General features: G+C 53.1%; 5 protein-coding genes across 5 annotated transcripts; 3 read left to right on the top strand and 2 right to left on the bottom strand.

Moving 5' to 3' along the window:
* Positions 1 to 297: 297 nt before the first annotated feature.
* On the bottom strand, positions 298 to 2,093 carry J4E84_008585 (uncharacterized protein; the record flags this gene model as incomplete). The annotated part of the gene is made up of 2 exons (XM_049391156.1): positions 298 to 424; positions 493 to 2,093. The coding sequence occupies 2 exons, from the start codon at positions 2,091 to 2,093 to the stop codon at positions 298 to 300; spliced, it is 1,728 nt and encodes a 575-aa protein (XP_049241188.1).
* A 584-nt stretch (positions 2,094 to 2,677) lies between these two features.
* On the top strand, positions 2,678 to 3,432 carry J4E84_008584 (uncharacterized protein; the record flags this gene model as incomplete). The annotated part of the gene is made up of 5 exons (XM_049391155.1): positions 2,678 to 2,748; positions 2,832 to 2,942; positions 2,992 to 3,028; positions 3,118 to 3,211; positions 3,257 to 3,432. The coding sequence occupies 5 exons, from the start codon at positions 2,678 to 2,680 to the stop codon at positions 3,430 to 3,432; spliced, it is 489 nt and encodes a 162-aa protein (XP_049241187.1).
* A 266-nt stretch (positions 3,433 to 3,698) lies between these two features.
* J4E84_008583 (uncharacterized protein) lies at positions 3,699 to 4,170 on the bottom strand (the record flags this gene model as incomplete). The annotated part of the gene is made up of 2 exons (XM_049391154.1): positions 3,699 to 4,091; positions 4,141 to 4,170. The coding sequence occupies 2 exons, from the start codon at positions 4,168 to 4,170 to the stop codon at positions 3,699 to 3,701; spliced, it is 423 nt and encodes a 140-aa protein (XP_049241186.1).
* Positions 4,171 to 4,332: 162 nt separating this feature from the next.
* J4E84_008582 (uncharacterized protein) lies at positions 4,333 to 8,974 on the top strand (the record flags this gene model as incomplete). Its single annotated transcript, XM_049391153.1, has 8 exons — positions 4,333 to 4,387; positions 4,437 to 6,859; positions 7,063 to 7,315; positions 7,370 to 7,449; positions 7,504 to 7,986; positions 8,033 to 8,254; positions 8,305 to 8,830; positions 8,883 to 8,974. The coding sequence occupies 8 exons, from the start codon at positions 4,333 to 4,335 to the stop codon at positions 8,972 to 8,974; spliced, it is 4,134 nt and encodes a 1,377-aa protein (XP_049241185.1).
* Positions 8,975 to 9,278: 304 nt separating this feature from the next.
* On the top strand, positions 9,279 to 10,802 carry SLD2 (DNA replication regulator sld2; the record flags this gene model as incomplete). Its single annotated transcript, XM_049391152.1, has 3 exons — positions 9,279 to 9,411; positions 9,463 to 10,392; positions 10,444 to 10,802. The coding sequence occupies 3 exons, from the start codon at positions 9,279 to 9,281 to the stop codon at positions 10,800 to 10,802; spliced, it is 1,422 nt and encodes a 473-aa protein (XP_049241184.1).
* Between the last annotated feature and the right edge of the window lie 311 nt (positions 10,803 to 11,113).

Genomic DNA, 11,113 nt, shown 5'->3' with positions numbered 1-11,113 from the left:
ACATCAATGAGGCTGCAACACAGAGTCTTTGACCGGAGAAAAACAAAACACAAACAAGGCGGGGGCGCATGGGAACATGCTGATTGGATATGATTTCATCTAACGATTCAGTCCCATTCGTCTCAGCCTAATGCGACAAGACAAGACAATAGAGGCCATGTGTGCTGGCACAAGCGGGAGCCTGGCTCTCGTGAAACCACGTTGCACGAATCATTTCAACTCTTACTTCATCTCGTTTTCGTAGGACGAGGGCTTCGGGGCAAAGATGCGTGGAAGGGAGTACATCAGGTTCTTTGCTCAAGGCTTGCAGCGGCCGAAGTAGCGGGGGTACAGGCAGCAGTCGCGGACGGTGTGCTGCTTGCAGAGCCAGGCGAGGAAGCGCTCGAGACCGAGTCCGTAACCGCCGTGGGGGGAGGAACCGTACCTAAAGGGTTGTGTTAGCGGATCATGAATTGATGGAGAGATGTGTTGGTGGGTGGGTGGATGACTTACTTCCTCTGGTCGGTGTACCAGTAGTACGCCGCAGGATCGATACCTTCACGTGCAAACGCACCCATCAACTCATCGTAGTTGTCCATCCTCATGCTACCTCCAACAATCTCTCCAACACCTGGCATCAAGCAGTCGACGCTCTCGGTTACCCGCGCATCGTCCTTGTCCTTGAGCATGTAGAAAGCCTTGATCTCTGTGGGGAAGTGGGTCAAGAAGATAGGCCTGTTGATGATATCCGTCATGCGGCGCTCAGCAGCCTCAGCGATATCATCACCGAACTTGTGCGGCTCACCGTCTTCGTTGGGGATCTCGTGCTCGACGAGCCAGTCAATAGCGTCTTGGTACTTCATGCGCTTGAACGGTCGCTCGGGGAGTTGGAACTCTGGGTTGAGGTCCATGATGTATTGCTTGACGACGGGATCGGCCATTGTGACCTCAAGGACGCGGCACATGACTTCTTCCAGGTGGTTAAGTAGGTCGTCGAAGTTGATGTAGTCGAGTTCGGCTTCGACGTGCGTGTACTCTGCCAGATGGCGGCGCGTAAGCGACTTCTCGGCGCGGAAAGACTTCTCGATACAGTAGACGTCGCCCATGGATGGTAGGCAGGTCTCGAGGTAGAGTTGGGAGGACTGGGTGAGGTAGGCTTCTTCGTTGTAGTAGCCGAATTTGAAGAGCGTGGCACCGCCTTCGACCTGCGTCTGGACGAGCGCTGGTGGGCTGACCTTGCGTAATCGCATCTCCTTGTAGACTTGGTTGAAGGCAAACTCAACGGCATCACGGACGATCATGACCTTGGAGGCTGTCTCTCCGCGGAGAGTGAGATGTCGCAGGTCAAGTAGTGTCGCGTGCTCAGTGTCCTTTGATACTCTGTTGGTAATGGCATCGTCACCACCAGCCGCCTTCCATCCATCGTGGATCTTGTAGTAGTCGACGTGCAGTTCGCGGTTGTTGGGTGCGTGTGCGCCCTCTGGAATCTTCCTCAGCTCTCCGAAAATCTCCATGCTGGTCTCGCGGGTCAAGGTGAGGGCGTCGTAGGTCTTTGCGAGGTTTCCAGTGAAGATGACTTGCATCTGACCGTAACCGTCTCTTAAGGTAACGAACATGACATCCTTTTGTCTCCGCTCACGATGTACACGACCAAAGACGCGTACACGTGTGCCCTTTGTGTCCTTGCCATCTCCCAGTGTAATCTTCTTCGAGTCGGTATCGTCGAGCTTGATCTTGATGGGCGCTGGCAGGCTCTTGTCCTCTTCTATAACAATCTTCTTAGCCTCGTCTAGCACCTTGTTGCGATCGTGCTCTTCCTTCATGCGCTGCGCAAGCAATTGTTGGTCCTTCTCCTGCTTCTTCTTCTGCGTCTTGGCGTAGTTGACGGCCTTCTTCATGGCCGACTTGGCGGCATCTTTCCATTCTAACCTCGATGTCGCGTCGGCGCCCTCTGCGATCTCGCCAGTGACACTCTTGCGGGTGAGGAACTTGGCTGTCTCGCCGCGGGTGAGGACAGCGTATCCGAGTGATTTGTAGGGCAGCGATTCGTCGCCGGTCTGCTCTGGGGTGTCGTGACCGACATCTTCGTCGATGTAGTAGGTGGCTTCGGCCATGGTTGCGGGATTGGGGTATCGTGTGGTGTTCAATGGGTGGTTGTTGCGCTCGGAAATATATTGGGTGGCCGCGGGGTGCTTGACTCACCCCTCCAAGGCTCCGTGCACGCCTATGTGAAGCGCGACATGCATCGATAAGGACTTATTGTTCCTGCGCCGCCTCCTTATCTGTCGGTGAAGAGTCATATCAATGCGTTTCCCATTGATAGAGAGCTGTATACTAGACTCGTTTTCCCCGTCGGCTTACGATGTGTTCCCAATGATCGCTCATTGCCCAGATTGAACGTAATGCTTTGGTGCGACTTGACGGCTTACTCGTCTCACATCACAATCTGGACTTAACACGCAAGCTCACATGATAGAACAAGTTGACATGATGCACGCCATATGTATGAGTGCATCTGTAACTTGGTACATGGGCTGACTGACTGCATTGGGGCATTGCAAACCAAGGCCGCTGTAATTCCGCGCTGACAAACGGAAGACCTCCGCTGCGTATTGTTGATTGTTTTGTCAATTATAAAAGTCACGCGATACAACAAGAGAAGTGCATTTGAACATCAGCATAGCGTTCAGTTAGAACAATGGCCGATCCAAATCTCTACACGTATGCGTCTCCTCTGAAAGGCTACGAAGGCCTCGAGCCATTGCCCGAGTATGTTGCACTTGAAAGCTCTCCGTTACACAGCTTGACTACCATAATATATATCTAGACGAGATCGTGCTAACATTGTACAGTGAAAGGGCTGAGGACGGGAAATCCTACGTAAACCCACCAATCGAGAAGAAGAGCGAAGCATACAATTCCTTTGTAGCTCCTATCACCAACGGAATTCGAGGAGGCTTTGAGTAAGTCCTAGATTGAGATGTAGTTGTCTATGTTTTTGACAACAACTAGCGTTCACGTTTACTTCCTCCAGTCTGATAAAGAGGAGGTCAAGTTCGCCAACGAGCTGTGGGAACGCATACGCCGCGAATGTAGGTACAACATCCATACATATGACTTGCATGATTGCTGATACAGTACGAAGTCCCCGAGTTGCGCATCTACCGAGTATGGGATCGACCCATTGGTCCTCATCCTCTCGCCATGTTTGAAGTCAACATTTTCACACCCGGTACGTATGTTGAGAACACACCTCTATGCTTGTGCTAACGACTAGCAGAGCAATTCGGTGCTTTCATTCCCTGGCTCGTGATTAACAGGGGGCCATTGTCTGCACTGATTCATCCAAACACCGACGATGAGTTAAGAGACCATACTCAGAGAGCGACCTGGATGGGGCAACCACTGCCTGTGAGCACAAAGATGTTCAAGAAGACGGCGGAGACATTGTGAGAATAACGGTGGGAATTGTGAAGTATGAATATGATTCAGTGGTATCTTCTGGTGCACTGCACTCCATGAGAGTCTTCGCGCACTGGTGCCGGATTCGATAGGATCTCTTCGTCCAAGTAATTGTTGTGCCTTCTTCCAGTAGCACTTCTCCCCCAGCGACAGACTCTCGATGCTACCCGCGTGACCTCTCAAGATCGACCAATCGGTGCTTTATGACAACGACGTGTTTCTTGTGCGTCTCATGCTTTCGCAGTGTCCGATGTTCCTCAGACTTTGGTCTCTCCCTTCTTCTTTTTCTTGGTCTTCTTCGCCTTCTTCTTGTCTCGCTTCTTGAGCCCACTCATGCCTGTCTTACACGCCTCGGCATACCGTGCGTAGAATGCGTCCAAGTCGTCTGGCTTCACCACCGTGCTCAATATTATCTTGGGGATATCCTCTCTGTCGGTGCCTGCCTTCTTGTCGCTGCCGTTGTTGTGTGCGCGAATTAGGACGGGTAATGGCTCGTCAGGATGTGTGTCCCATAATGGGTCGTCGGCGATCTTGCTGGCTGGAGGAGGTGTAGCAGAGGTACCGAATGTCATGCGCTTCTGGACTAGATAGACGCTGCCGTGGCCTTTGGTGCGCGTGTACTCGAAAAGATTGGCGAGCCGTGTGAAAAACTGCAGCTGTCAGCCTTGGAAAGGCGCTTCATTAATTGGTTTCTCATACCTCCTCGTTGGTTAGGTGGTCTCGCGCCATGGTGAAAGTCGGGTGCTATCGTGCGCGCGCCATGTAGTAGTTGGTTGCATGGATGGTGGGATGCCCGCGGCCGTCCGTGTGGAGCGGAGACGCGGGGATTCTCTCACCCAAACTCCGACTTCTCGAACTTTTTTGCGACCGTACCGCCTCGACCATCTCAACATGCGCACAGCTTTCGGAGGGCCCAAATTGCCCGTGGAATTGAGAAATCAGTTCGGTAATACTCTCAGCTAATTCTGGTAACGTTTCAGTGCTAACATCAGCAGACCCAGCGAACAACAAGCGACGAACTGGACCGCGCAATGGGCCACCGAATCGCAAAGACAAGCGCAAGGCCGATCGCGTAGAGAAGAAGCGCCAGAACAAGCAGGTCAGACGGCCAGCACCCTCGCATCCACACAATGGCCGCGGACCACGTCGTGAACCCGAGTCGGACGATGAGGACGAGGAAGAGGAGATAGACTGGGACAACATCGAATCCGACGCCACACCACCCCCGATAGCTGCGAAGGAGTCGCCTCAACCGTTGAAGGGCATCCTCAAAGCGAAGACCTCACAGCCCAAGGAAGCGTCGCCGCCGCCCCCTAAACTATCGCGCGCCGCACAGGAAAAGCTGGCGCAAGATGACGCTGAGATTGCAAAGTTGGAGAAGAGGCTAGGCGTGAGGAGCAAAAAGAGGTCCAAGGGAGCAGACGATGGTCTGGACGACATATTCGGCGATCTTGGAGACTTCAGCGACGAAGAGGATGCACAACCTACAAAGAGGAAAAGGAAGGAGGACGACGATTGGCTCGCAAGCAAGAGGCGGAAAGCTCTGGGTCAGGAGTCGAGCGAAGAAGAGGACAGCGAGTCGGAAGGTTCCGCATTTGACGAGGAAGACATGGACATAGAAGAGACAGGCTTCGACGATGACGACGAGACTGAGGATGGTTCCGAAGACGACCTGGGCTCCGATGAGGACGACGAAATGGAGGACGTGGAACCGGAAAAACCACGTGTACGAGAAAACCCATACATTGCCCCCGTTGCTGCGAACGCCCAACCGACCAAGTACATACCACCTGCGCTGAGAGCAGCCCCTGCCTCAGATACAGAAGCTCTGCTGCGTCTCAAAAGGCAAATTCAGGGTCTCTTCAACAGGCTCTCGGAAGCCAACATATTGTCTATCCTGAAGGAGATTGAGAACATCTACCAAAACAACCCCCGAGGCTACGTCAATAACACACTTGTCGACCTGCTCGTTGGCATGTTGTCGGATCCGACAGCTCTCCTCGATACCTTCCTAAACCTGCACGCTGGTTTCATCGCTGCGGTGTACAAAGTCATCGGACCCGATTTTGGCGCGCAAATAGTGGAACGCATTGTCGCAGAGTTCGATCAACACTACCAGCCGAACAAAGACGGAAATGGAAAGCAGACGGCAAACCTGATATCTGTAGTCGCGGAGCTGTACACGTACCAGGTCATTGGCAGCAACATCGTCTTTGATTACATCCGATTCTTCCTCGACGAACTTACGGAGATCAATACCGAGCTCCTACTGAGAGTAGTCAGAGCATCGGGTCCGCAACTGCGACAAGACGATCCAACTTCACTCAAAGACATTGTCGTTTTGCTGCAAAAGTCTGTGGCTAAAGTTGGGCAGAACAACCTACCCGTCCGAACAAAGTTCATGATCGAGACGATCAATGACCTTAAGAACAATAAGATGAAGACAGGCATAGCCAATTCCGCACTTTCAAGAGAGCATACGATACGGATGAAGAAGCAGTTGGGTACTCTGAATTCAAGAAACCTCCGAGCAACCGAGCCGCTACGCGTTGGTCTCAAGGACATCAAAGACACGGATAAAAGAGGCAAGTGGTGGCTAGTGGGAGCGAGTTGGCGTAATGAACCTGGAAACGAGGAGAAGCCCGAGGAGTCAAAGCAATCTGGCAAGACTTCAAAAACCATCGACGTTGAGGACGACGACAGCGAAGTCGATCTCGTGCAACTTGCCCGCGAACACCGCATGAACACTGATATTCGACGCGCCATCTTCGTCTCTATCATGTCTGCCAGCGACTTCAAAGACGCTCAAATACGACTGAACAAGCTCAACCTCAAGAGATCGCAGGAGGCGGAAATTCCACGGGTCATTGTGCATTGCGCAGGCGCCGAGAAGACCTATAACCCATACTACACAGTCCTCGCCCGAAAGGTCTGTTCAGATCACAAGACACGAAAGAGTTTCCAATTTGCACTATGGGATATCTTCAAGAGTCTAGGAGAGAAGCAAGATGGTGCAGATGACTCGGATGATGACGATGACGATGCAGGTGCTGACACATCTCTTCGCAAACTTGTCAACCAAGGCAAACTGTACGGAACACTGATCGGCCGGAAAGCTCTACCCATCACTAGCCTCAAGAACCTCAACTTCCCTTACTTGCAGCCAAAAACCAAGACGTTCATCGAAGTCTTACTAGTCACGACGATTCTGGAGTCGTTCAAGGCATCCAAATCAAAGGACAAGCGAGACGAGCGGGCGGTACGCGAAGTATTCGTGGAGGTGGACCAGGCTCCTGAGATGATTGCTGGACTGCAGTTCTTCCTCAAGAAGGCTATCAGCAAGACCGAGATCGTCGAGAAGCATGAGAGAGAGACTGTTCGATGGGCTTGCAAGTCAATAATAGACATGTTGACGAGAGTATTGGCCACGACAACGTTGACGGAGGACTGAGAATAGGAAGCGATGAGTCATTGCCGTTACATATAGCCAGAATACCCTTTATTTGCCATATAGAGTAATGCGATACCGGTTGCCGGGACACTGAGACGAAGATGTTACGGAGTAGACGTGAGGCACTTTGTCAGCTTGGCGCCACCCTTGACCCTACGGAAGCCGCATAGACCTTCCCGGCCGAGCTCCGCAAAAAGCTCAACCACATCTCTCATCCCACGCCCCATCCATTGACGCCTGTCATCCCCGCCGTACACTTCACGGCTTCTCTTGGTAGCGATTCTTCGGTAGTCTCCACCATGTTCCGCTCACTGGCACCCCGCGCCATGCAGAGGGCGACGCGGCCCGTCTCCCAAAAGACATTTTGCGCATCCAACATCTACTTCCAGAACCGGTTACGACGAGGCTATGCGTCCGAGGCTGGTAAGTCGCATTACTACGAGGTTTAGAGGGGAGCATGTGCTGATTGTTGGATAGAGGACAAGGACCTAGTCATCATCGGTGGTGGTGTCGCAGGCTATGTCGCAGCCATCAAGGCAGGACAGGCGGGCATGAAGGTTAGCGACGACAGACATGGCGATTGCGCAGTCCAAAAGCTCACACGGCGATAGGTCACCTGTATCGAGAAGCGTGGCTCCCTCGGTGGAACCTGCTTGAACGTCGGCTGCATTCCCTCAAAATCGCTCCTGAACAACTCGCATCTCTACCACCAGATTCTCCACGACACAAAGGGTCGCGGTATCGAAGTCGGCGATGTCAAGCTCAACCTCCCCGCCATGATGAAGGCGAAGGACACCTCCGTCTCCGGCCTCACCAAGGGAATTGAGTTCCTTTTCAAGAAGAACAACGTCGAATACATCAAGGGTACTGGCGCATTCCAGGACGAGCACACCGTCGCTGTCAACCTGACCGAGGGTGGCGAGACCACCGTCCGCGGCAAGAACATCCTCATCGCCACCGGTTCCGAGGCTACACCCTTCCCTGGCTTGACCATCGACGAGCAGAAGGTCATCACAAGCACTGGCGCTATTGCGCTCCAGGAAGTGCCAAAGAAGATGACTGTCATTGGCGGTGGTATCATCGGACTTGAGATGGTAGGAATCCTCTTTTGAACCATATGGCATTTCTAACGATTCGTAGGCTTCCGTATGGTCGCGTCTCGGCTCTGAGGTTACCGTTGTCGAGTTCTTGGGTCAAATCGGCGGCCCTGGCATGGACAACGAAATCGCCAAGCAGACACAGAAGATCCTCACAAAGCAGGGTCTGAAGTTCAAGCTCAACACCAAGGTTACCGCTGGTGAGGTTCACGACGCCGGCGTTAACGTCAGCGTTGAGGCCGCCAAGGGTGGAAAGGAGGAGACCGTACGTCCAGCGCATGCATTTGTGTTTAAAGAGAATGCTAACCATTACAGATCGACTGCGATGTCGTCCTCGTTGCCATCGGTCGCCGCCCATACACCTCCGGTCTTGGTCTGGACAACATCAACCTCGAGACCGACGACAGGGGCCGCTTGATCATCGACCAGGAGTACCGCACCAAGATTCCCCACATCCGCGCTATCGGAGACTGCACATTCGGACCTATGCTTGCCCACAAGGCTGAGGAGGAGGCTGTCGCCGCCATTGAATACATCCACAAGGGTCACGGCCACGTCAACTACGGTGCCATTCCCTCCGTCATGTACACCCACCCCGAAGTCGCTTGGGTAGGCCAGAACGAGCAGGAGCTCAAGGAGGCCGGTATTAAGTACAAGAACGGAACCTTCCCCTTCTCCGCCAACTCAAGAGCCAAGACCAACCTCGACTCTGAGGGTATGGTCAAGTTCCTGGCAGATGCTCAGACTGACCGGATATTGGGTATCCATATCATTGGTGCCAACGCCGGTGAGATGATTGCAGAGGGCACTCTTGCTCTCGAATACGGTGCCAGCTCAGAGGGTGAGCCGAATACACTATCTATCTTTGCAGAACAAAGCTAACAATGTCCCAGATGTTGCCCGCACATGTCACGCTCACCCCACTCTCGCTGAGGCGTTCAAGGAGGCTGCCATGGCCACCTACGACAAGGCTGTTCACTACTAGATTCCCCTTTTTTGGTCCGGCTTTCCCTTTCTGCATCAGCGACATGATGTTCGAGCTCTCAAGCGCGCGAGCAGGGAGTTGTGAATAGTATTTTGTAGAATATATCTGATGCGTCATGCTTGCCAATTGAGTTTTGGGGATTAATGTGCATGTGATGATGCCCGCGGGTGGAGCCGGCAAGGCTGAGACATCCCTGCTAGTGGCGTTTTGTCGCGTGCACGTAACGCGTACCGCGATTTGAGATGCGGAAATCAATTACGCTCGTGTTTCCGCTTTCACGCATTCCTACCCCACACAAGACGACATGAGTAACGACGAGGTTGAACAGCGCTGCACTGTGCTACGACAGGAACTGAAGGTCTGGGAAAAGAAGTTCGCCGCCGAAAACAATGGTCGGAAGGCGGGACGCGATGATATCAAGGCCAATGCCGAGATCTGTACGTATAGAGCGACGCCAGTAGCACTGGTGTCCTGCTAACCATGTGCAGCACAAATGTACAAGGAGTACAACAAGCTACGAGTACGATTATTCAGCAAAGCCGCGCCGCAGACCCCCTCGAAGCGCGCCCCAAGCCGAAAAGCGAGCCTCGATGTCGAACGCACACCAAAAGCCGCGCCCAAACCCAATCTTTCCACGCCGATGAAGAGGAAGAGGGAGGATGAAGATACACTAGAGAACGTCGATTACGCAGCCGAGCTGCTCTCCCCACAAGGACCTTCCGTCATAGGACCCACGCCTCAGCGCGATGGCATAGTGCTAGGTCTCTTCGACCAGCTCCCGTTCGCGCAAGGCACCCCGAGCAAACCGCGGACTGTACTAGGAGACGTAGGATTGAATGTTCCACAAACACCGAGTAGGAGACTACAAGATGCAGCAAGCGAGACGTCGCTGGAGTCGAGAGCACGGGGGGAGCGGACACCACTATCGGCCGGGAAGCGATTCCTACTGAATCAGTTCGTCACACCGAAAAAGAGGAGGTTAGACGAGCAGGGTACACCTTCGTCTACGACTCGAGGCCTTGCTACACCTGCATTCCTGAAGAGGGACAATGTCTTGAGCGCTATCGACGAGGTGGAGGAGCCCATATCACGTCCTGCGCCCTGGATGCGCCGCGGCCTGGGACGCAGTTTGAGTTCCATGATACAAGCGATGAGGAAAGACGAGGAGGACCAACTTGACGAGGAGGCGGATATTATGCGCGAACTGGAAATGGAGGAAGAAGGCATCGCCGTACCCAAGAAGTCTAGAGCGCCGCAGATCTTGATCGAAGATAGCCAGGCGGCAATGCCCCTAGGCCCGGACCGAGGCCTTGAGTCTGATGAAGACAGCGAGGAAGAGCCAGAACTTGGTCGTGACGGCAAGCCGCGAAAGGCTTGGAAGAAGAAGGGCTTGAAGAGGCAGACACGGCGAGTGATAAGTAAGATGTGCTGTTTCCATCCAAAGAGCTACATGACTAACAACTTCTCAGTGCGTCCGAACGTCGTAAAGCCCAAACCAATACCAGCCGTACAGACACATGACGAATTAGACGAGGAGCAAGCAGCCGTCCCTGAAACACAAGTACCAGCAGACATAGCAGACGAGTTTGGTTCTGATCTGGATGGAGACTCCGACTACGCGAGTGACGCTTCACATACCCCGAGGAGACGGAAAGTGCCAGCAAAGAAACCAGAGCAAGCAAAGGAGAAACCGGTCAAAGAGGGCGTACTGAAGACGGCGGCCCGAAAGATCAAGGCTACGGCAAATGCCAATTATCGGAGACTCAACATCAAGGGCAAGGCAGCGACTGGTGGAGGTGGAAAGGGAAAGTTTGGGAGAAGAAGATAAGCAAAAGGGACATGATTTGACGATATTTCGTCTGACGGTGGTGAGATGTGTTGGAACTACGAACCGGTCAGGCCATGGACATGTCTACATGCCCCGATACGGTACTCTGGGTAGAAGATTTTCACACAAGTAATCTCTACGGTAACACAAGGTAAGGCGTGGCGTGCTGACTACCCAATCGGTCATGCAAGGCAGACTCTAAAACGTGCAAGGAGGAATGTCAGCTGCAGTATCGCAAACAGAAGTAGACCAATACCAAAGCATACCAGTCGCCAATAGTGATATTCCCACGCTGGGACAATGTGACCGGC

The sequence above is a fragment of the Alternaria hordeiaustralica genome (genome assembly GCF_023758085.1).
Source record: "Alternaria hordeiaustralica strain BMP 2776 chromosome Unknown scaffold_22, whole genome shotgun sequence".
Lineage (NCBI taxonomy): Eukaryota > Fungi > Ascomycota > Dothideomycetes > Pleosporales > Pleosporaceae > Alternaria > Alternaria hordeiaustralica.
This window is presented reverse-complemented; position numbering and strand designations above follow the sequence as displayed.